The 24,387-nt window shown below is 37.4% G+C and overlaps 1 protein-coding gene across 2 annotated transcripts in view; it reads left to right on the forward strand.

Annotated features, from left to right (window-relative positions):
* The window catches only part of TAB2 (TGF-beta activated kinase 1 (MAP3K7) binding protein 2), a 60,700-nt gene extending 36,946 nt beyond the window's left edge, over positions 1 to 23,754 (forward strand). For both annotated transcript variants that reach the window (XM_039240948.1, XM_039240949.1), the window contains exons 4-7: positions 11,654 to 11,814; positions 12,029 to 12,122; positions 13,435 to 13,515; positions 21,783 to 23,754. In XM_039240948.1, coding sequence (XP_039096879.1) covers positions 11,654 to 11,814; positions 12,029 to 12,122; positions 13,435 to 13,515; positions 21,783 to 21,925 — 479 coding nt within the window. In that variant the 3' untranslated portion in view covers positions 21,926 to 23,754. The remainder of the gene's footprint in view (positions 1 to 11,653; positions 11,815 to 12,028; positions 12,123 to 13,434; positions 13,516 to 21,782) is intronic.
* Positions 23,755 to 24,387: the final 633 nt, after the last annotated feature.

The raw sequence follows: 24,387 nt of genomic DNA on the forward strand, positions 1-24,387 counted from the left end.
AGTAAAAATCCTTTACATACATAGTTATGCCTGTGTCCAAGTATGTTGGCAGAAGAGATTACCAGGAGTGAAACTGATGTGTCAAAGGATAGGTGTATTTTTAATTTTGATAGATGTATCATTTAGGCTTGGTTCTGCGTCAGTAACAAACTGTGTTGTAACAACCAAAGTTTATTTCTAGCTCACTTGCCACAATAGATTAGCTGGTGGGCTCTGTTCTATTTCATCCTCACGTAAGGACCCAGGTTGAAGGAAGCTCCATTCCATGTTTCCATGATTGGTCAGATAAAACAGAGGAAATACAGCAAATTGGCACAGACTCCTTAAGCTTCTGCCCTGACACATGTTACTCTTTAGCTGAAGGAAGTTACAGAGCCACCCGTAACCACATTCAGTTCCTAGAGACCGGGGAGGCATAGTTCCACCATACATACCTGGAAGGCAGAGAGCCACAGGTACTTGGTGAGGGACACTGATGACTGTCACAGAACAGATTGCCAGTTTTGAGACTCCATCAAGCTACCAGTTTGTAATCTCCTATTTGTAAACGGGGAACACTTTTGGAACATTTATTAGAATGTTCTTTTTCTCCTTCCCTCCCCTACCCATCACTTTGTAGGTGATTGGGGGAAAAAATACATCTTTGTCAGTTTCTAGGTAAAAGTTTATTGCATGGGTTTTTTAAAATTTGCATCTTTGAATATGAGTGATATCGAACATCTTTTCATGTGCTAATTTTTAAGCTGTTTGTATTTTGTGAACTTGTCTGTTTTTGTAGGATACCTACTGGGTTTTTTTCTTGATACATTATTTTAACTTGGTCCATAATTTTTTTTCTTTTATAAATTTTATATGTTCAAACTTATCAACCTTTTTTTTCTTTCTGGCTTCTGGGCTTTAGGTCTTATATAGAAAGCCTTTTACCCTTCCAAGATTTTGAAAAAAGACCAGAAATCTTGCACATATCTTTTATCTTGCACATATTAAAAAATACCACTTTTAATTATAGTGATATTCTTTGGAATCATATTGAACCAGCCTTATTTCTCTTTCCTGGGCAACCCTTCAAAAACCTGAAGTAAGTACTTGAAAGTACTTAAGTACAAAAACTTGAAGAAACTACCATACCCCCCTTTAAAAGGATAAGCTCTTCTAATCTATAAACATCCCCACTTCCTTTAATGGTTCATCCAGTTGTATTTCTTTGAGGCCCTTTTGGTATCTCTAGGCTCTGGTTTTCTTTTTCTCTAGCAAAAGTTTTAGACATTGTCTGTATCTTAATGCTGTAAAATTATATGTAGAATCTTACTTATACACACAAATAAAGGCCAGCAAAGTGTTTATCTAGCAGAAGCCTCATGCTTCACAATTATTTAATCTGAATGTATAAATAATTTAAATTTCTTAAAAATAATTACAGGAGTTAAGCATCATTCCTCATAGTTTTGTTACATCTGTGGCCCAAATTACAGGCGCAGTTTCAGCACTGTTGAAAGATCTGATTTCAAACTGTCTTTAAAAATGGCAAAAGTATGGGGCGCCTGGGTGGCTTAGTCGGTTGAGCGTCCGACTTTCACTTAGGTCATGGTCTCGCGGGCCCCGCGTCGGGGTCTGTGCTGACTGCCAGCTCAGAGCCTGGAGCCTGTTTCAGAGTCTGTTTCGGAGTCTGTCACTCCCTCTCTCTCTGACCCTCCCCTGCTCACGCTGTCTCTCTCTCTCTGTCCTAGAAATAAATAAAACATTTTTTAAAAAAATGGCAAAAGTAGATGAAAACATCAAGAACCTTGATTTTAATGAGTAATTGCCATCTCTGAATCATTTGTGACTCCATCACTAAATAAGTGACAGTAATTATACATTGGCATATAAAACAAATACCTCTGCTATCAGCAGTTACAGTCTAAAACAGTCTTGATTTTTTTTAGAAGCTGACATTGTACGTTGTTACATATAGTGACTTAGGCATGTAAAATTGTCGTGACAGACAAAAATGTAAAAGACATTAGAAATAAGTACCTATTATGTTTCCAATGGCAAATTTCTCTCTCTCTTTCTCTCTCTAATAAGTCAAAGATCTTGTATCCATAAATACTAGGTACACTTTTCAGTGGCAAAGGTATTATTTTAATATGCACATTGCATCCTCTTTTTTTTTTTGAGCAAATTTTTTTGACACCAGTTAAAAAGAGTAGTCAACTGAGAAATCGCATAATTTCCCCACAACTTCAAGTCAAACTTTTTATCTAAAGAAATAGAATGTGAGAGTGATAAATGAAGAATTAAACTCAAAGGAACTACTTTCAGGGAAAGATGGGGTAAACCCTTAAAAACTGTAGGATAAAGGAATTTTCTGTGAGACTTGTAAACTTCAGTAAAGACTTGGCATCTGTTAATAATACAAAAGCTGCACATTAGTTTAGAGCTTTACCGTTTGTAAAATAGTTATGCAGATGCTAGACATACATAGGGTTTAAGAGAGGCAGTTGGAAAAAAACTGCGAATAACTGAACTAGAATTACGATTTTTCCTTCTTGATGTCAGCCCTGTCTTCTCCGCTCCCACCCAGCAGTGGTGATTCTGTATCTTCACCGTATGTCCCAAGTGCATTTGTTCCCTTCCTCCTCTCTCACTTTTCCCCAACCTCAGACTGATGGAAATGCAATTTTTAGAACGTGTGCTGTGTTCCATGCTGTTATTTTAAAAGCATAAGTCAAACATTTCTTTTTTTCTCTCACCCCCATTTGGAAGGAGAACAAATCAAAATTTATTTTTGGTTCATTTTATGGTTAACCATTTTTACTGTTCTTTTTTCCATGGTAATTCATACCCACTTTTCATGAGCGAAAAAGATCTGACTATGCTGTAAATGTCAGTGCTACAAAGGACGGGGTCCCTTCTGACTTGCTCCCTTCTCTCTCTGTAATGCCTGTACAGTGCCTGAAACATGGTGGGGATACACTATCTCTCTCTTTTTTTTTTTAGCTTTTGGAGAAATTAGATGTTATTCACACTATAGAAATACCTAAAATCAGTAAAGCTAACACTATCTGAAAAAATCAGTATATTATAAAATCAGTAAAGTTAGCACTATTTGAAACTTGAAGTATGTTTTCCAAATTATAAATAAAGTTGAGTAAGAAATTGTGTCCATCGTTCACTGGAAGTTGACAAAGGCTGGGTAAAGGCTTAGCTTTCTGAAACTGCTGCTTAAAAATAATGCCTGTTGGATTGGTTTAAGGGCCCCAGTATTTGAATTAACTAATACTTGGGGCGCCTGGGTGGCTTAGTCGGTTAAGTGTCTGACTTTCGCTTAGGTCATGATCTCGCGGTTCGTGGGTTCGAGCCCCGCGTCGGGCTCTGTGCTGACTGCCAGCTCAGAGCCTGGAGCCTGTTTCAATCTGTGACTCCCTCTCTCTCTGACCCTCCCCTGCTCATGCTGTCTCTCTCTCTCCTAGAAATAAATAAAACATTAAAAAAAAAATTTTTTTGAATTAACTAATACTTATTTTAACAACCACAAGAGGGAGTTGCATGCTTAAATTACCTTTATATATTAAAATGTAATTTTGCCTGAAAGAGGATTTAAAAGGTATTGAATGGTTTTTCTTCTACCTGTTATTCCTCCTTTTGTGTGTGTGTGTGTGTGTGTGTATTTAAAAGATTAAGTAGATAGGTTTAGAAACAAAAAAAAGCCAATGTGTAATTGAGGTGTTACATACATCACTTACGTTATTTGCTAGGTAGAACTAGCATATTAAAAAAGCCACCTTTCTGTGTTGTGAACCACCTAAAAGCCTGGCCATATTTCAAAACGTACTCAGCTGTGCTAAGTGAAAAATACTAAAACTAAACATTCAGGGAGAACTCTAAAATAAATTTCGTTTTTGTTTTATCAATATTTCTGCCTCTTGGACCTAAAAATAGTATTTTATTCCACCGTTCATTAAAAGTCAAATTGTTGTCATTATTTTACATGTAATAGATATTTATCAAGCACCTTTAACATTTAGTACCAGATGCCAGGTGGTACAAAAAAAATCAGTATTTACCCTCAAGGAGCTTGAGGTTTAGTTGAGAGATGTAGTTGATATAATTTTATACATTTATATATGTTATATAATATATGTATATTATATATATAGACACAATTATGTGTCTAGTTGTAGTGTTTCTTTTAGATCGTCCTTATTCCACATTCAGTGAATCCTGTTGAAAGGCTCATTTCTCCCTTCAGTTCTGGAAATCCCCTCCTGAGTCCCAGTTTTTCCATTGTGTCTTTCTAGAACTTCTCTTATTCAGCTATTCAGCATCCTAGACCAGCCTTCTAGTTCTCACAGTCTTGTCCTCAGATATTCTATCTCCTTATCTTTCCTACTCTATAATTCAGGAGATTTCCTTAATTTTTGTTCCAACCCATGTAGGAAGTTTTCATTTCAGCAGTGATGTTCCTAATGTCTAAGAGCTAGTTCTCGAATTCCTTTTTAATAGCAGACTGCTGTTTTATGGGTACATGGATGTCTCAAATCTCTTAATGATGGTAATTAGAATTTAAGTTTTCGTCTGGCTCCTAAATTATCTCTGCTTCATCAGGGTTTAGTCTTTCTTTTTGTTAATATAGATCTTCCACGAGTCACATCTTCCTGAAATGTATGGTGATCCATGACTGTTGGTTCATATTTAAAATTTTTTTTAGTGTTTATGTATTCCTAGAGAGAGAGAGAGAGAGAGAGCGCTCAAGTAGGGGAGGCCAGAGAGAGGGAGACACAGAATCTGAAGCAGGCTCCACGCTCTGAGCTGTCAGCACAGAGCCCTGATTCAGGGCTTGAACTCATGGACCATGAGATCATGACCTGAGCCAAAGTCGAACGCTTAACCTGCTGAGCCACCCAGGTGCCCCAATTCATATTTAAGAATGAAGGACTGAGAAAACCCAAGTGGAAACGTCTGTGAGAACAAGAGACTTGGCACTTGGGAGACTTGCTTTGTGATGAGTAAGTGAGGAGCCAGCTGCTAAGGAGAGAACACTCTACCATCATGGTCTAGCATTGTTTGTATATGGGGATCAGCTTGAGAAATCTGTGTTGGGGGAGCCTTGAGAATAGACATGCAACTGCCTTGCCCCACAGGATAGGGTAAGGTCAGCTGTTCCATAAACAGATAGCCGATTAATTCTGGCCCACTCCTTAACTTCTGCCTCCTCTGGTCACCTGCATTCTTCGGGCTGGAGCCCCAGTTGGTCTCTGCAGTGCAAATGAGCTGCTGCTTTATCAGAGATTGTCGCTTTCCCCACCCTCCTTCGTTATTAGTCTGCTATTCCATCTGCTTTCAGTCTTCCAGAAATTTGTTGAAATCTCTAGTCCATTAATAGCCTTTTTCCCCTGGTTTATTGTTGTTGGATAATACGGTTTTATTCCTCTGTCATGATCTTGGGGTTTCAGGAGGTAGAAAATTCTATAAATCCAATGTTTAGTCATCTTTAAATGGAAGTCCTGGCTAATATAATTGACTCTTCATAGTTTGTCTTTTTAAGTCCGTATTAGTCTATATGTAGATGAATGACAGCAATGGAGAGTTTTTCCTTTAGCTTACCCGTCGAGGTCTGTGTAACAAATCACCCCTTCTCCCATATAAGTACATATTACTAGATAACACCCAAATCATTCTTATGTGCAGTTGATAAGATTTTGTTTGTAACACTTTCTTCACATGTCAAAACAAAGAAACAAAACCCAAAAACCAGTCTCAGGAATTTCTCAAATCCCTTTTCAAAGTCATGTGACAGAGGTGAAATTTTGTAGCCTCACCCCATGACCGCAGCCCAATATTGTAAGCCTGCCTGACTCTCTTTCTAAGCTAATTCCCTTCTTTTGGACTCCAGAAGTATAATTGTCATGTTTCTTGCTCTGTAGTTAACACCCACCATTTTTTCATTTGGTGAAGCCTGATCAGAGTAAAAGTGTCTATAAATAAAAACTGTAATGACTTTTCTTCATTATGAGTCTAATAAGGGTTCTTAATGATACATACCGTGTAATGGTTTATATGGTGAAGGTTAAAATTGCAGACAGACCACAACTAGAGATAAGAGTTTATTACCTTTAGCTGAATTTTCATAGTGATTCATCTCGACACCCCTATTTTTTTTGTCATTCATCTTTCTCAGATTTCTAAAAATCCCAAGCTACAAATGAAAGTGAACTCGACACCTAGAAACCAAGGCACTGAGAAGACTTGCTAAGAAACAGAGGGTCGTATATCTTTCCTGCTATCTTCAGAGCACTTTTTATCTTGTTTATAATTAACAGACATACTTAAGAGATCCTGAATAGTCTATAAACTACATTTGTCATTTCTAAGTAATATAGTCATTATAACTCTGCTCTGAGATTTTGTTTTCACTGGAAAGAAATCTCTCAAACAAAATTTGAGATCCTGGATTCACAATATTTTACTTTAGGGCTTCAGTCTGGTCATAGGTGTATCCTGACATTTTTCCCAAAGGCAGGCCTTCTTCAGCCATTGCAAAACCTCCGTTCTTTCTCAGTTCCCAAGGTTGTAAATAATATTTTTCTATTATAGAAACGTTCTGAAGAATTTACTCTTTAACTTCAAAATATGCCCACAACCTTCAGTGACAGTGGCTCCTCCATTTTTCCTGAATCTTTTTTGAATCAGATTTCTGTCTTGTTAAAGGATCTCTGCTACCAATATTCACCTTCTGTGTAGCTCTCAGCTCTGTGGTATACTTTCCTCTTTTGGTAGAAACATTAAAAATAATTGGGGATTACTGATAGAAAGAATTACCGGGAAGAGTGTTCAGCCCCTGTCCTAGAATGTATGTTTTGAGATGCATTGGTTGGAAAATAAATTGGAAACAGAAATAAAGTTGGACGTTACCTTCCCTCTCCCACACTTTTATCCCTAAGTAAAGAACCCTCTCTCTATGCCATATTTTACCCTAACATCCATTTTTTCTGCAATTTTCCCTACTACACTCACTCTGTTTCAATTATGTATTTGCTTGCTATGTCACTTTTAAAACTCCCTAATGGCCTTCAAGATTGTATCTGGTTTTCAGCAGTTTGACTACGATATGTCTCGTTTTTGTTTAAATACTGCTTGTAGATCTCTGGGCTTCTTTGACCTGTGATTGATTGTCTTTCATTAATAAATTGGAAGATATTTGCCCATTGTCTCCTTAAATATTTCTTCTGCCTTGTTTTTCTCTTCTCCTATACATGATTCCATGTATATTAGACTATTTGATATTTGTTCTTTTTTTCTACTTTTGCCCTCTTGTTTGGGCAATTTCTGTCTTCCAGGTTAATTTGATTCTTCTGTACCCAGTATACTGATAAGTCTGTTGAAGGACTTGTTTATCTCTGATACCATATTTAATTTCCAGCATTTGACTCTTCTTCTTTTTTTTTTTTTTTTGTAATTTCCATTTCTCAGATTATTTGTTGGTTCTTGCCCATTTGATAGCCATCTTTTGAACTAGATTTTTTTTAATCATAGTTATTTTTAAAATCCCTGTCAGGTGGTTCTAGCCTCTGGATCATCTATTAGTATGGTTCTATCGATTGCTTTATCTCTTGGTGAGAAGTTGGATTTTTCTCTTGCTTTTCTGTGTGTCTCATAATTTTTTGTTGAATGCCAGTACTGTGTGTAAAAAAACAGAAGAGACTGAGATAAGTAGTATTTGCACCCAGAAATGAAAACAGCTCTTTTTTTTTTCTTTGCAGGTTATTAGTGTGAGGGTTTGAGTCCATTCAGTCAGTCCCAGAGCTGGGCTTGGAGTAGTTGTTAATCTTTAGTGTATCACCACGTTCAAATATCTCCAGCAATTGGCTGCTCTTACTTTGTGTCTCTTAGAGTAGGACCCGAAGTGCAAAATATTTATTTCACGTTAGTCCTTTTACTTCTGACCTTTCTGTGCTATGATGGGTCCTCATGTACTCGGACTTCCTAATATGGTCAACAGATCTCCACATGATCTGATAAAGGGCCAGAGAGTAAACTCTGTGTGATTTTGCAAGCCATGCAGTTTGTCGCAGCTCTTCAGCCCTGCTTCATAACACAGTAACAGCCATAGACAATAAGTAAACAAGTGAGCATAGCTGTTTTCCAGTAAAACTTCTTTCACAGAACCAGCAGTGGGCCATATTTGTCCTATGGCCATAGTTTGTTGACCACTCATTGAGAGCCTTATTCTTCTACGCCATCACCACCACCGCCACCACCACCACCACCACCACCATAACCACCACCACCCCGCGGTCTCTCCTACCTCTGTAATGTAAGCTCCGCAAGGGCAGGGACTTTTGCCTGTTCATTGATTTGACGAGTAGGCTCTCAATATAATAAAAGAATGGGTGAGTGAATTATACTTGAAGCATGTTTCTTAGGAACAGCATATAGCTGAATTTTAAAAATCTAGTGTGCTGATCTCGTATCTAAACAAATACATAGTGTGTGTGTGTTTAAGTAGGCTCCACGCCCACCCTGGCACTCAAGCTCACGCCCCAAGTTCCAGAGTCACGTGCTTTACCAACCGAGCCAGCCAGGTGCCCCTAAGAGGTAGATTTGGTTTAGCAACATTTGAGAGTATTCTTCCTAAATACTTTGAAGACCTTAGAATGCTTCTCTGGGCTTCATATTTCCAATTTCTTGTTATTTTTTAATGTTTTAGTTTTACTTTGTTTTAGTTTATGCCACCCTACCCACTGCCATGGTCTTTACCTCTTTTTTTAGAGTTAGAACTTTAGATGTATTTATCTATTCTTTCCTTTTGTATTAATTTCTCTCTTATCAAAAAACATCATTAGTAGTTCTTTCAGCAGCAGCTTGTGGTTGGTGAATTCCCCCAAACTTTACCTGAAAATGTTTATTCATCCATGCGCTGATATTTTAATTAGATGATCAAATTATGCTATTATGTTTGAGAATCTGTTATTTCTCTTCTTTAGTTTTGGAGGTTTTTACAGCAAGCATCTCTTCAAATTTTACCTGTCCTATCTCCGTTTTCTCCTTCAGAAACTCCTTTTTTGATTTATGTGAGATTTTTTTGCACCCCTTTTTCATGTTTTCTGTCACTTTACCTCTATGTGTTCTGGGTAATAATCTTAGATTTATCTCCAGGTCGCTAACTGTGTCTTTGACTATATACAGCCTACTGTTTAATCTGTTTGACTTTTCCATTTCAGTGACTATTTTTTATTTCTAGAGGTTGTTGATGGTACTTTTCCAAATCTGTCTCTTCTTTTATTCATAGTATCTTTTGCTATATTTTTACTTACTCTGTTATCACTGTAGTCATCTTCGGCTTTTATATAGCTTCTTTCAGACTGTTACATAATCTTTAAGTCTGCGGGGCTCCTTCTAGGCCATTGATTCTCACGGGAGATCATTTTCTTGTTTGGTCAGACTTGTCTTTCGAAAGCTTCTGTTTATTGAAAGGGTGTTTCCTTCGGGGCCCCATGGCGCTAGCTTCCTGGCGGTGGGAGCCGCTTGTCCAAGCCGCTGCCGGCCACTCCCAGCACATCACTAGCCTGGGGCTAGCTGTCAGCAGTATTTCTCATCCTGAGGTTCTCTCTCCGCCCTTACAAGACAAATTTTGACCACTCAGATGTGTTGTAACTTGGGCTTCAGCTTCTCAAGAAATCTCTACTCATCCCTGCTTCAAAAATAATACTGAAGAATATCGCAAACATAACTTGTTTTATAATTTCCGCATAAACATAAACCATAATTTGGTCATTAGAGAATATTGAAGGATTTAATCATTAGAGAGAAAATTTTCATTAAACTTAAGAAAAGCTACTTTTAGGGGCGCCTGGGTGGCTCAGTCAGTTAAGTGTCCGACTTCGGCTCAGGTCACGATCACACAGTTCATGGAATCGAACCCCGGGTCGGGCTCTGTGCTGACAGCTCAGAGACTGGAGCCTGTTTCAGATTCTGTGTCTCCCTCTCTCTCTGACCCTCCCCTGCTCACACTGTCTCTCTCTCAGAAATAAATAAAACATTAAAAAAAAAAAAAAGAAAAAATACTTTTAAGTAAAATAATCACTAATTTTAACAAATTTCTAATTAATACCACTTGAGACACGTTGCTGGCAGGTGGTTACAGTGTAGGAAACATGTTATTCCTCATTTCCCTTTGCCCGGGCCCTCATTCTGACTGCAGTGCTGCCTCTATCCTTTCTTCTCTTTAGGTCCCGCTCACTAACAGCCCACATCCTCTTCTTCTCTTAGGAAAGTAAACCCTAACGTAGAGTTCTGCCTGATAGAACAAGCTTGATAGGTAGGGATGTATCAAAGACACAGCGAGTTTTCAGCCAGAAACGTGTGTACCTCCAAGAACACCTCCCTGCATGTATAGGATATATATTAAAATGGAAGAAAGGTTAACAGGGTTTGCATGTTTATCAGAATCAGCCATGCTTTTTAAAACTTGAAACATAATGCCCTAGTATTTATTTCTTCCAATAAATAAGAAAGGAAAATTATAGAGGGAAGCATCTCTGGATTATAATAACAGTGTCAGATTTTGTTGGGAAAAATTACCTACTATTTAAAGTTAATTTTGAAGTCCTTGAGCCTAAACACCTCTCCCACTCCACACCCTAATTCTGGTTCTAGAATACAGTACTCGATTGGCCTGAATATATCTTAATATGCCCTAGCCTTTTCCTTATTTTTTAGATTCATAGAAATTGGTGTTTAAAAAATTAAATAAAGAAATCTGAGTTTAGTTGAAGATGACTGTTTAGCATTAATCTAATCTGTTTAATCTACTTGACTTTTTCATTCTAATAACTTTTTCATTTTTAAAGATTGTTACCTGTTTTCTCATGGTAGAATCATCCCAAATTGCCTTTTTATAGAAGTAGTTACAGGTGTCTTCACTTCCAACCCAGTACCCTAAAAAACAAGGCCCACATGTCCAAGGATTGATCACAAGAGCATACACTAATTTGTTGGCTTCATAAGGTTTCCCAAGCAGCTTATCATTCGTGCTACAAGATTGACTGCATAGTTTCTTTCTTTAAAAATCCTAGGAAAATATTTTCACAAAATATAAGTGATTTCTTTAAAATGGTATCATTTTTACTTTGTGATTTGAACAGTTTAATATTAGCACTTAACAATTTCATGTTAATATTCATGTGGGTTGAAATCAGTCTTATTTGTTGCATTCATCAAAATGGACTTGGCTTAGCCCACCACATTCCCTTCACATCAGAATACCTTGTCTGTAGTCTCAGTCTTCTTGGAGTAGGTCTTGCACCTTCAGAGGTTCAGATGTGAATTAAGTAACAGTGAGTAGATTAATTGACTAGACTGGAGCCTTTATTGACGTAATGGGCTAAAAATGCTGTCTTTAGCCATAAAGCGGGTTTAGCCAAACCCTTTTTGAAATAATTTTTAAGTAAGTGGCAACATTTGTCTGCTTAAATAATTACAGTCATTTTCAAGTTAAAATTTAAAAAACTTTAAATGTTCAAACTCACAATATTTTGTTTTAGTGTGTCTTTGGGATTCTTGGCATATTCTTGATTGCCACAGAAATACTCATTTGTTTTCCCAAAGCTGCTTCAAGGTTAATTGACGAAAGCGGGTGGGTCCTCATGTTTGCTAATATGTGTTGCAGCTCTGTTGGTACACCAGAAGGCCAGAATGGAACGACTTCAAAGAGAACTTGAGATTCAAAAGAAAAAGCTGGATAAACTAAAATCTGAGGTCAATGAAATGGAAAATAATCTAACTCGAAGGCGCCTGAAAAGATCAAATTCCATATCCCAAATACCTTCAGTAAGTCTTTCTATAATTCTTATGACCTTTGTTCTTGGGAACATGAGAATAGGCAGTCTGTCAAAAGTATAAAAGGTTGATCTAGTTTTCTAGAAATGCTTTTATTAATTCATACTTGTTTCTTTGCCTTTACCTTCCCCTGCCAAACTGCTCTTTCTTAACTAATGATAAGACAATCCAATGCAGATCCTTCTCACACGGAATTATTTTTCAGCTCGAAGAAATGCAGCAGTTGAGAAGTTGTAATAGACAACTCCAGATTGACATTGACTGCTTAACCAAAGAAATTGATCTTTTTCAAGCCCGAGGTAAAGTTCAGTGCATACTCAACCGAAATTCATTGTATTAATTTATCAACTCTTTTCCTGTGGCTGAAAACAAACTTCTCAGTTAATAATCTTATTGTCTCAGATTTGACTTAGGAGCCAGATAGTGGTAAAAGAACTATTGGGCTTTTCTTCCTTATTCTTCCCACTCCCACTCCAAAAGAAATTATGTATTTGGCTTAGGAGTAACTTGATAAAATTCATATTATTCAGACCCACTTTAGTCTTGTGTTAAGGGAAGACAATAATTAGTATGTCTGGCTGTGTTGTCAAAAGTATTACTGTTATGTATAAGTAGAATCTATAGTATTTATAATATTATAATATTTAAATTAAAATACAGGTACTCCTATGTCTCTTTCCTATTTCTATTTTTTCCTTTTACCTCTCAAGAATCATGCTTTTAAAAAATGTAATTAAAAGGCATCCCCACCATAATGATACTACCTTAATTAATAAAAGAAAAGGGAGTAAAAGTATGGCCTATGCTTTTTTAGAACAGCTTATTATGAAGCTTGAGCTATTAGTGATAAGCAATAATTGCTTATTGTAGTAAAAAAAACTTGACAGTTTAATTTAGTTCCTTAAACAGCTAAATGGAAATTTTATAACTAATTCTGAAGTTAAGGAAATAATAGAATATATAAAATGGAAAAGATAGAAAAAAGGTAGGAAGCCAACAAAAAAGAAGTCCTTAATTACTTTTTTGAGTGTGTGCCAAAAACCCATCCAACTGAAAGATGGTAGTTGTGTTTTCTTTTAAAATGTTAATAAGTCATGTTTGAAACGTTCATAAAAAAATGCCATAGTTTAAAGAGAGAAAAAGGAATTTAGTGCTGGTCTAGCAACTATAGTTTTTGAACTTGTTCCTTTTATTTAACATCTGAACCATTATATTATACTAATGTAAGGTTTTAATTTGGACCCAAGCTTTTTATCTGGCTGCTTAAGACCGTGTTTGATCATTTGAAATTATATTTTAAATTGTTAAATTTTAAGTTATTTTAACTTGTCACATAGAGTAGTGGTCTGCTTCTATTGCTGTTTTACAGTTTAATTTGATTCCCTGACCCATTTACCACTGAGGCCTCTGTTGTGAGCGCTGTGTTATACCTACCTCAGCTGCTTTGACATCCTTACATGTAATTTGAGATTAGAGGTGCAAAATAAGTGGAAAACATTTCTTCTATTTATACTCTGATCTTTTTTAGAAAGAAAACATTTGCTTTTTAAAAAATAAAATTAAGTATTTTGAGCTATAAACATTGATATATTTACTTTTTATATATTTCAGGACCACATTTTAATCCCAGCGCTATTCATAACTTTTATGACAATATTGGATTTGTAGGTCCCGTGCCACCAAAACCCAAAGGTTAGTGTCTCCATCACAGTGTACGAAACCATTGCATCTTGAAAAGCAAGATTTTAGAAAATTTTGTTTTTAGCAACCTTCCACTCTAGAAGTGCTTCAAACTTTGGCATTCGTGGAGGAATTCATCAGAAAGGTAGCTGCTTATTTTCACTTACGTGCTGGGGATGGGAAAGGATGCAAAAGTGTTATGTACTTAGCTCTTTAAAAGCAATATGCACGTCCTTAGGATTCGTTATATACTCCTAAAGTAGCAAGTCTTGGCAAAAGAAATCATCAGGTGCAAAAATTTGTACTCTTTAAAATTTTAGATAAATGATGAGGGAGACACCTTAGAGAAGTTTACTTTTCATGAGTATTCTGTTTATGCATAATTCTGTATAATCAAATACTCTAAATTCCAAATGAATGATTTTTGAAAACTCTGGGGCATCTGGGCGTCTCAGTCAGTTAAGCATCTGACTCCTGATCTCAGCTTAGGTCTTGATCTCAGGGTTATGAGTTCACGCCCTACGTTGGGCTCTGTGCTGCGTGTGAAGCCTAATTTTAAAAAGTTACTACCTATTATCATTTTACATCATTGATAATCAGACTGTATACACACTACACTAAGATGTCAAAATAGGTGTGTGGATTTTTTTACTCTAGGAATTAAAAGAGAAATGAGAACAAGAATGAATAGGTATGTTACTAGCTCTTTGATTTGTTAGATTTTTCACATTCACACTGAGTGGAGTTCTCTCTGCTCCCTCATTTCTATTTAAATATAATTTGAGATTTGAGTAGGCCTACTTGTATCTTTTTTTTTTTTTTAATTTCAGTGTTTCTGAACATAGTTGGAACGCAGTGAGCTATTATTACAGATGAGCAAAAGTAAAACTTAGGGCATTTGTCACAGTAAACAGTGGTTAAAATACTGGAATCTATTTGGATGTTAATTAAATAGAGTAAAGAAAACAGTAGCATATTCTAAATAAGCAAAGTGAGTATTTCAGAATCTGAATGAATTGCTTTAATATAATCTTTCACTCTTTCAAAAAGTAGAATTGTTCTTCTAAAAAGATTCCTGTTTTACTTCAGCGTAATCCAGTACTTGTGTATTGAGGGTAGGAGGGAGTATAGATGGGAAGTAGACAGACAGGAGATGAAGTAAGATCGGTTGTGACAATTGTTAAAGCAGGATAAGTACATGAGGGTTTATTTTGCTCTTCTCTCTACTACTGTGTATGTTTGAAATTTTTCATAATAAAAAGTAAGGAAAGGTAGAACAGTAGAAAGCACAGGACGGAGAGCCTTTCCTTAAATTTGTAACATGTCAAGAGAAGGGATCCAGGACGGTGCCACAGCAAGACCCTGAACATGATCACCTCTTCCCACAAACACATCAAATCCACACCTCCGTATGTATAGAACAGCTCCATCTGAAGGAGAACTGGCGGCCTCATTGAATAACTTCTGCCCAACAAAGGATAAAAGGAACACATAGAGATTGGGAAGAGAGATGGAGACACAGGAACCGTGGGGAACCCCGCCACGCACACTACAAGCTGCACTGGGGAGAGAGCACTGAGGATCCCTCACACAGATTTGCTCACCCTGGCCCCAGGTGGGGTGGGGTGGGGGAGAAGCTGTGGTTTAAATGGCAGCTGGAATGTAAATGAAGAAAACCCATTTACCAAACCTAAGGCATTCACCAATGGTGAGGGAACTGCTGGAACTCTCAGGGTCAGAAGCACAGGCAAGCACTGTGTTTGCCATCTCCCAGCGCTACGATAGCACACGTGGGAGCAGAGTTGTGCCACTATAACCAGCCTGCCCCCTCGGCAAGACCTGGGCCACTTCCTGCACCAGTTCCAGCCGTCCTTCCACCATAGCCCTGTGCGCCTATGCCTGCCTGACCTGCAGCCATCCGACCAAAATGCCCCGATGCAGTGCACACTGCAACCGCCCCAGCCTGCACCCGCTCCAGCCCCAGCCAGCCTACCAGGGCACCTTTGCATGGAGTGCTCCAGGGCTCCACTCAGCCCTGCCGCAGGCCCCAGCCAGCCAGCCAGAGCCGCTGGGCACGCTGTCTTTACAGGGACATTCCTACCCAGGGCCACTCCTTCAAGACTGGAAGGCATAGCTCTTTTGCCTAATGCTAGAACTAAACACAGAAAGTCAAACAAAATGAAACAGAGGAATGTGCTCCAAACAAACAAACAAAAAAGGATAGAACTACAGAAAAGGAACTGAATGAAACAGGGATAAACAGTCTACTTAATAAAGAATTCAAAGTATGGTCATTATGATGCTCACTGAACTTGAGAGAAGAGTTGGATGAGTTCAGTGAGAACTTCAACAAAGAGATATAAAATATAAAAAGAATCAGAGTTGAAGAATATAATTACTGAAAAGAAAAATATACTAGAGGGAATTAGCAGATTAGAGGATGCAAAAGAATGGATAGACCATCTGGAGTCAGGGTAATGGAGGGCACCCAAACTAAAAAGCAGAAGGAAAAAAAAGAATGTTTTAAAAAAGAGGATAGGTTAAGAGACTTCTGTGACATCAAGGATAGTAACATTCAGGGACACCTGAATCAGTTAAGCATCTGACTTCAGCTCAGGTCATGATCTCACGGTTTGTGCGTTTATGCACCGCATCACTCTGCTGATAGCCTGGAGCCTGGTTCAGATTCTGTGTCTCCCTCTCTCTCTGCCCCTCCCCTGCTCATTCTCGTTCTCTCTGTCTCTCTCAAAAATAAATAAGCATTAAAAAATTAATTTAAAAAATTAGTAGCATTCATATTATAAGACATCCCAAAAGGAGGAGAGAGAAAGGAACAGAAAACTTATTTGAAGAAATAATAGTTGAAAACTTTTCTAACCTGGGGACAGAAACAAACATCCAGATTCAGGAAACACAGAAAGTCCCAAACAAGATAAACCCAAAGAGGTCCACACCAAGGCACACAATTAAAATGTCCAAGATTAAAGATAATCTTTTTTTTTAATTTTTTTTTTTTATGTTTTATTTATTTCTAGCAGAGAGAGAGAGAGACAGCGTGAGCAGGGGAGGGTCAGAGACAGAGGGAGTCACAGATTGAAACAGGCTCCAGGCTCCGAGCTGGCAGTCAGCACAGAGCCCAACGCGGGGCTCGAACCCACGAACCGCGAGATCATGACCTAAACGAAAGTCAGACGCTTAACCAACTAAGCCACCCAGGCGCCCCTAAAGATAGATAATCTTAAAAGCAGTTAGAGAATAAAAATTAATTGTATTTAGGGAGAAAACTCCATGAGACTGTTGGCTGATTTTTCAGCAGAAACTTTGCAGCCACAAGGGAGTGGCATGATACAGTCAAAGTCCTGAAAGGACAAAACCTACAACCAAGAATACCACTCAGCAAGATTATCATTTAGAATTGGAGAGATAGTTTCCCAGACAAAAGTTAAGAGTTCACCACCACTAATTCAGCCTCATAAGAAATGTTAAAGGGACTTCTTTAAGCAAAACAGAAAAGACCATAACTAGAAATAAGAAAATAATGAAATGAAAAAATTTCCTAGGTTAAAGCAAACTTATGGTAAAGATAGTTGATCAGTCACTTATAAAGCCTAGTATGCAGGCTAAAAGACAAAAGTAGTAAAATCAATTATATCTAAAGAAAATTAGTTAAAGGACTCACAAAATTAAAAGATAGGAAGTATGACATCTGCATAAAACGTAGAGGAGGGAATAAAAACATAGTGCTTTTAGAATGTGCTCAAAGTTAAGCAGTCATCAACTTAATATAGACTGCTGAATACTTAGGATGTTACATATGGACTTCATGGTAACCACAAACCAAAAACCAGTAATAGATAGACAAAAATAAAGAGACAGGAATCCAAGCATAACACTAAAGAAAGTCATCAACACATGGGAAAAAAACAAGAGAAGAAAGGAACAGAGAAGAACTACAAAAACAACCAGAAAACAACAAAATGGCAATAAGTACATACCTATGCGTAATTACTTTAAATGTAAATGGTCTAAAACCTCCAATCAAAAGAGATAGGGTGACTGGATAGGTAGAATAATAGGGTCCTGGTATATGCTCTCTACAAGAGACTCACTTCAGACCTAAAGACACTGAAAGGAATGGGAAAAGATACGCTGTGCAAATAGAAGCAAACAGACAAACTGGGGTAACAATACTTATGTCATACAAAGTAGACTTTTTGTTAACTTTGTTTGTTTGTTTGTTTTTGAGAAAGAGAGACAGTGTGAGTTGGGGAGTGGCAGAGAGAGAGGGAGACAAAGAATCCGAAGCAGGCTCCAGGCTCTGAGCTGTCAGCACAGAACCCGATGCTGGGCTTGAACTTACAGACCACAAGATAATGACCTGAGTCAGAGCCAGATGCTTAACCGACTGAGCCACCCAGGTGCCCCCAGACAAAGTAGACTTTAAAATGAAGACTATAATGAGACAAAAAAGGACATTATATAATAATAAAAAGATCAACAAAAGGATATTACAATTATAAATATCTATGCCCCCAACAATAGAGCACCTAAATATATGAAACAAGTGTTAACTGACATAAAGAGAAATTGATAGTAATACAGTAAGAGTAGGGAACTTTAAAACCACTTAATCAATGGATAGATCATCCAGTCAGAAAATAAGCAAACAGTGGCTTAGGAGCAATCCATTAAATGACATGGACTTAACAGAAAATTTCATCCAGAAGCAGCAGAGTACATATTTTCAAGTACACATGGGACATTCTCCAGGATAGATCACATGTTATGCCATAAAACAAGTCTCAATAAACTTAAGAGAACTGAAATGTCAAGCATCTTTCCAACCACAGTGTTATAAAACTAGAAGTCATTTACACGGAAAAAATTGGGGGAGAAACAAATATGTGGAAGCTGAGCAACATATTAAACAACTAATGCATCAATAAAGAAATCACAGAGGAAGTAAAAAAAAAAAATAGAGACAAAAATGGCAACACAGGTTCAAAATCTCTGGGATGCAGCAAAAGCAGTTCTATGAGGGAAGTTTATAGCAATAGAGACCTACCTCAAGAAACAAGAAAAATCTCAAATAATATAACCTTACACCTAAAGGAACTAGAAGAAGCACAGCAAAGCCCAAAGTTAGTAGAAGGAAATAATAAAAATCAGAGTGGAAATAAAATAGAGTCTAAGAAAAACGATAGAAAAGATCAGTGCAACCAAGTCTAGTTTTTTGAAAACATAAGCAAAATTGATAAGCCTTTAACCAGACACATTAGGAAAAAGAAAGAAGACTCAAATAAAATCAGAAGTGAAGAAAGAAAAATAACAACCAACACCACAGAAATACAAACATAAGAGATTACTAGGAAAAACTATATGCCAACATTTCGACAACCGAGAAGAAATGGATACATTCCTAGAAACAAACATTATTCCAGGACTGAATCAAGAAGAAACTGAAAATCTGAACAGACCAATAACTAGTAATGAAATTGAATCTGGAATCAAAAAACTCAACAAACAAAAGTCCAGGACCAGATGGCTTCACAGGTGAATTTAAACATTTAAATTCCAAATGTTTAAATTAAATTTAAAGAGGTAGTACCTATCCTTCTCAAGCTATTTCAAAAAATAAAAAGGAAGGAAAATTTCCAAGTTTATTCTACAGGGCTGGCATTATACCTTGATACCAAAACCAGACCAAAAACACTACAAAAAAAAAAAACAAAGAAAATTACAGGCCAGTATCCCAGATAAACATAGATACAAAAATCCTCAACAAAACATTAGCAAACTCCATTCAACAATACACTAAAAGGATCATTCACCGTAATCAAGTGAGATTTATTCCAAGGATGCAAGAATGGTTTAACATCTACAAATCAACCAACATGATATGTACCACTGTAACAAAATAAAGCATAAAAAACCATATAATCATAATAAATGCGGAAAAAGCATGTGACAGAAGTCAATATCTGTTCATGATAGAAAGTTTGAACTTTCAACATGATAAAAACTTTGAACCCTGGGTGGCTTAAATCAGTTGAGCATTTGACTCTTTATTTTGACTTAGGTCATGATCTCATGGTTCGTGAGATCGAACCCTGAGTCAGGCTCTGTGCTGACAGCACGGAGCCTGCTTGAGATTCTCTCTTTTCCTCTCTCTCTCTGTCTCTCTCTCTCTCAGTCTCTCTCTCTCTCTCTCTCTCTCTCTCTCAAACATTTAAAAAACATCAACAAAAGTGGGTTTGGAAGGAATATATCTCAACATAATAAAGGCCGTATATGACATACCGCAGCTAACGTTATAATCATTGGTGAAAAGCTAAAAGCTTTTGCTCTAAGATCAGGAACAGAGAAAGATGTCCACTTTTGCCATTTTTATTCAACATAGTACTGGAAGTCCTAGCTGCATCAATCAGATAAGAAAAGAGGCATCCAAATTGATAAGGAAGGAGTAAAACTGTCACTATTTGCAGATGACATGATACTATATATAGAAAACCCTGAAGATGCCACCAAAAAACTATTAGAACTAATAAATGAATTCAGTAAAGTTGTAGGATACAAAATTAATATGCAGAAATCTGTTGCAGTTCTATATACTAACAACAGTGTAGCAGAAGAGAAATTAAGAAAACCATCCCATTTATAGTTGCATCAAAGAAAACTAAAATACTTAGGAATAAATTTAACTAAGGAGGAAAAAATACCTATACTCTGAAAACTATAAGACATTAATGAAGGATATTGAAGACAACACAAACAAATGGAAAGATGTACCATGTTCATGAATTGGAAGACTTAATATTATTAAAATGCCTGTACTACCAAAGGAATATACATTGAGATTCAGTGCAGTCCCTATCAAAATACCAATAGTATTTTTCATAGAACTAGAACAAGTAATTCTAAAATTTGTGTGGAACCTAAAAGACCCCACAGAGCCAAATGAATCTTGAGAAAGACCAAAGCTGGAAGTATCACAATTCCATATTTCAAGATATGGTACTGGCTCAGAAATCGGCACATAGATCAATGAAACAGAATAGAGAGCCCAGAAATAAACCCACACTTCTATCAGTTAATCTACAATAAAGGAGGCAAGAATATAAATGGAGAAAAAACAGTCTCTTCAATAAATCGTGTTGAATATTAGACACCTACATGTGAAAAAAAAACTGGACCACTTTCTTTCACCACACACACAAATAAACCCAAAATGGATTATAGACCTAAATGTAAGACCTGAAGCCATAGAATTCTTTAAAGAAAACATAGGCAATATCTCTTGGACATTGGCCTTAGCAGTATTTTTCTAGATGTGTTTCCTCAGGCAAGGGAAACAAAAGCAATTATTGGGACTGCATCGAACTAAAAAGGTTTTGCACAGCAAGAAAATCATCAACAAAACAAATAAGCACCCTCCTGAATGAGAGAAGATATTCGCAAGCAGTATATCTGATAAGGGGTTAGTATCCAAAATATTAAGGACCATACAACTGAACACCAAAAAAACCCCACAAATAATCCAATTTTAAAATGGACAGAGGAACTGAATAGACATTTTTCCAAATGCTCCAAATCACTAACCATCAGGGAAATGCAAATCAAAACTATAATGAGATGATACCATTCAGAGTGGCTAGTAATCAAAAAGACAAGACTCAGGGCCCAAACTCATGAACCATGAGATCATGACCTGAGCTGAACTTAACTGACTGAGCCGCCCAGGTGCCCAAGAAATTACCTCATCTTTTTAGTTTTATATGTTGTTCAAGGCTTACATTCTTAGCAGATAAAGGACATTTAACAAAAATGTCTATTCCTGGGAGAAAACAAATATAAATACTTCTTCAGTGGGGAATGAAAATCTAATGTTAATGAGATACAAGCTCTGTCAGTATTGCAGTAGGATGGATACCTTTTCCCAGTCTTAAGGTGACATTGTGGGAATTTGCTATTGGATCCCCTATGATTTCCGTTTTCTCCTGATATAAATTGGAGAAAACGATGCTCTTTTTCCCGAAGGAGAAAGTGGGGTGACCCCGGCTTGTCCATGTTGGTCCCCCAGCAGAGAGCAAAGGCTCGCTAGAGGTTGGAGAGCATGGAGTTGATGTGTCAGTTTCAGGTAGATGCTTCAGTTTCAGGTAGATGCTTCATTTGCTTAACAGGCTGCTTCCTGCTGTGCGGTATAAATGGTGTTTAAGGTTGCCGGTAATTGATGACTTTGTGATTTTTGCTTCTAAGATCATTCTTTTGCTTCCTTATAGATCAAAGGTCCACCATCAAAACACCAAAGACTCAAGACACAGAAGATGATGAGGGGGCTCAGTGGAATTGTACTGCCTGTACTTTTTTGAACCATCCAGCCTTAATCCGCTGTGAACAGTGTGAGATGCCAAGGCATTTCTGAGCCAAAAGGCCCTATATCTCTAAAACCACATCTGAAGTTCAAGAAACTAGTCTGTCATCAGGGGAAAAGTTTCACTGCTACATAGGATTTTGTCAAATTGAAGGTGTGACAAGATGGTGTTGTGCTAATGTTAAATGTCAGCCCACAGAGCTAATAATACCTCAGTCTAGTGTCATGGGCAGTTGAAATTCATCACATGAAAGGTAATCTCCTGAAAGACTTGGTTGCCCGCTGCCTAACCATGTACAGTGTTACCAGTAGCCCATTATGGATCATTCTCAGTATATTAATGCCTGAGTGTTGTTCCCAGTACCTTTTGCCCCCTCATGTCACTACTGAATTTTGACAGGAGGAAGGAATAGAACGATGGCTTTTTTTTTTTAAAAAGCTTTCGGTGAAACACTACAAACGTGAAGAAAAGGAACAAGGTTTAACTATTTAAAAACTGTTTGCTGCCGCATGGTGCCAACGGATAGGGGAAGAACTTCATGAATCTGTGGTACTCTTGGCCTTGTCTTTGTCTTCCCTGAAAACGTCTCCACTCTGTGAAGCCAGCATCTGGGGTCTAAAGATGAAAAGGAAAGCAGCATGCATTGTCTGTACAAACATGCAGTGAAATATCCCAAAGCTTTTCCTACTGTACAGATCTCTCGAGTCTGCTTTAAGTGATTTCTCTTCTTCTTTATTATTTTCTTATATTTCTATATGTATAGTGTAATAGTCTTTTGTTAACTAATTTTCTTTTTTCCTTTTAGTGATTAAGCACGATCATGTCCCTTTTTAAGCCTTACCTGAGAGAAACAATGCCTTAAAATAAAAAAGCATTAATGAAATGAAGCTGTGCACAAAGTAACTTTCCTCTACTTATTCTGTACTTTGCCCTCACGAGTGCCGATGTTCTGTGAAGACATTCAGATGCTGCACAGTGAATTGCAGGAAATATTACGAGACTTCCGCCAATAAGTCACACTGTCTGTACTGACTTCAGCAGTGGGTGGCACACAGTGTTTGGTCTTCCACAGGGAAGCTTAAAACAAAAGGTGTTTGTAACCCACTGACAGAGCAACAAGGTTGAGCTTGCTTCATCTGCCTGGTGTCCCACAGAACTCTCACGAGAGATTACGATCGGGAAAGTACAGTTTTCAAAACCAGCAACAGCAGCAGTACCTACAGCCCTGGTTTGGGGAGAAGTTTAAATGCTTTACTGTTGGGGCAGTCCGTTTCCAAACCTGACTTGGTGGCAGTGTCATGTGTATTTATAAAACGAGGCTAGTCATATTTAGGACAACTGAAGGAAAGCTGGAAAAAAGAAAAACAAGCAAACTTGAACACTGAAGCAACCTCAAGCATCTCTTTATTTTGATGATCTATTTTTATAAGGAAAATAAATATTCAGATGATCGGGAATGTATATAACTAAATGAAATCAAGAAAAAGAAAGAACAGTATGCATTTAAAAACAGAATTATGAAATGATATATCAGTGCTTAGAATGGGGCTAAGGGAAGTGCTGAAATGTAGCAACAAGGTAGGACATAATGTGACGGTCACCCATTGTAACTGTCTGCAAGTGGATATTTTTTAAATAGGCAAGATTATCACAGGTAATCTATGAATGTCAGAGCCTCGACCTCCAGGCTTTGCATCTTGTATATGGGAAGAAATAGGACAATCCTAGTTAATTAGCCCATAGACCCAAAGCCCTTATATTTGATACGTTTTGTTTTAAAACTAGGCCTTGTTTTTCAGCTTCATCTGCAGTTCTATGTGAAGATTGATAAATCAGTTTTTACTTGTTTTATTAATAAAACGTAATTTGGATATCTTGAGTTGATGGTTTTGTGATTTAGCTGGGTAAACTATCTTTGTAACAGATAAGTTATTTATAAAAATTAAAAAACTTATATTCTAATGTGGATTTTGTGACTTGTTTTTAAAGTTTGTGGGACAGAAGACAGTTTCTACCCCAGCGAGAACATTTGATAGTTAATTGAAATCAGAGAAAACTCGTTCCCTGGAGTCTCTCGGGAGAGATGGCATTCAACTGCATTTCTTGGATTCTTTTTCACCATTTCTTCAGGCTTTTTAACTAATGAAAGAAAGCAGCCCTGTTTCAGCGGAGCCAGAAAAGAATTAATACTGCCTCTTTTGCATGGTTAACTGACTTTCCTTTAATTTCTTTTGGGTTTTTAAAGTTTACGTGAGATCTTGGGCCATTTAGCCTGGGCAGTCACTTACTATCTACTTTATTCCATAAAGTGGAGGTGCTGGGGGTCCCAGTGGTGCTCCTCTTGAAGAGAACCTTTATATCATATTAAGGGTTTCCCAAAGATATAGCTTGGTGTTTCTGAGTGTGAACAAGGCAAAGCAGCGTTTGCTGACCTCTCGGTGTCAGAGCTGTAGAAAGCCCTGCCCCGCCTCGGTCAGTGTCCCGGTCCTGGTGGGACCGGAACACCCTGTGC

The sequence above is a fragment of the Hyaena hyaena genome, unplaced genomic scaffold, assembly GCF_003009895.1.
Source record: "Hyaena hyaena isolate Hyena2069 unplaced genomic scaffold, ASM300989v1 scaffold_184, whole genome shotgun sequence".
Taxonomy (NCBI): Eukaryota; Metazoa; Chordata; class Mammalia; order Carnivora; family Hyaenidae; genus Hyaena; species Hyaena hyaena.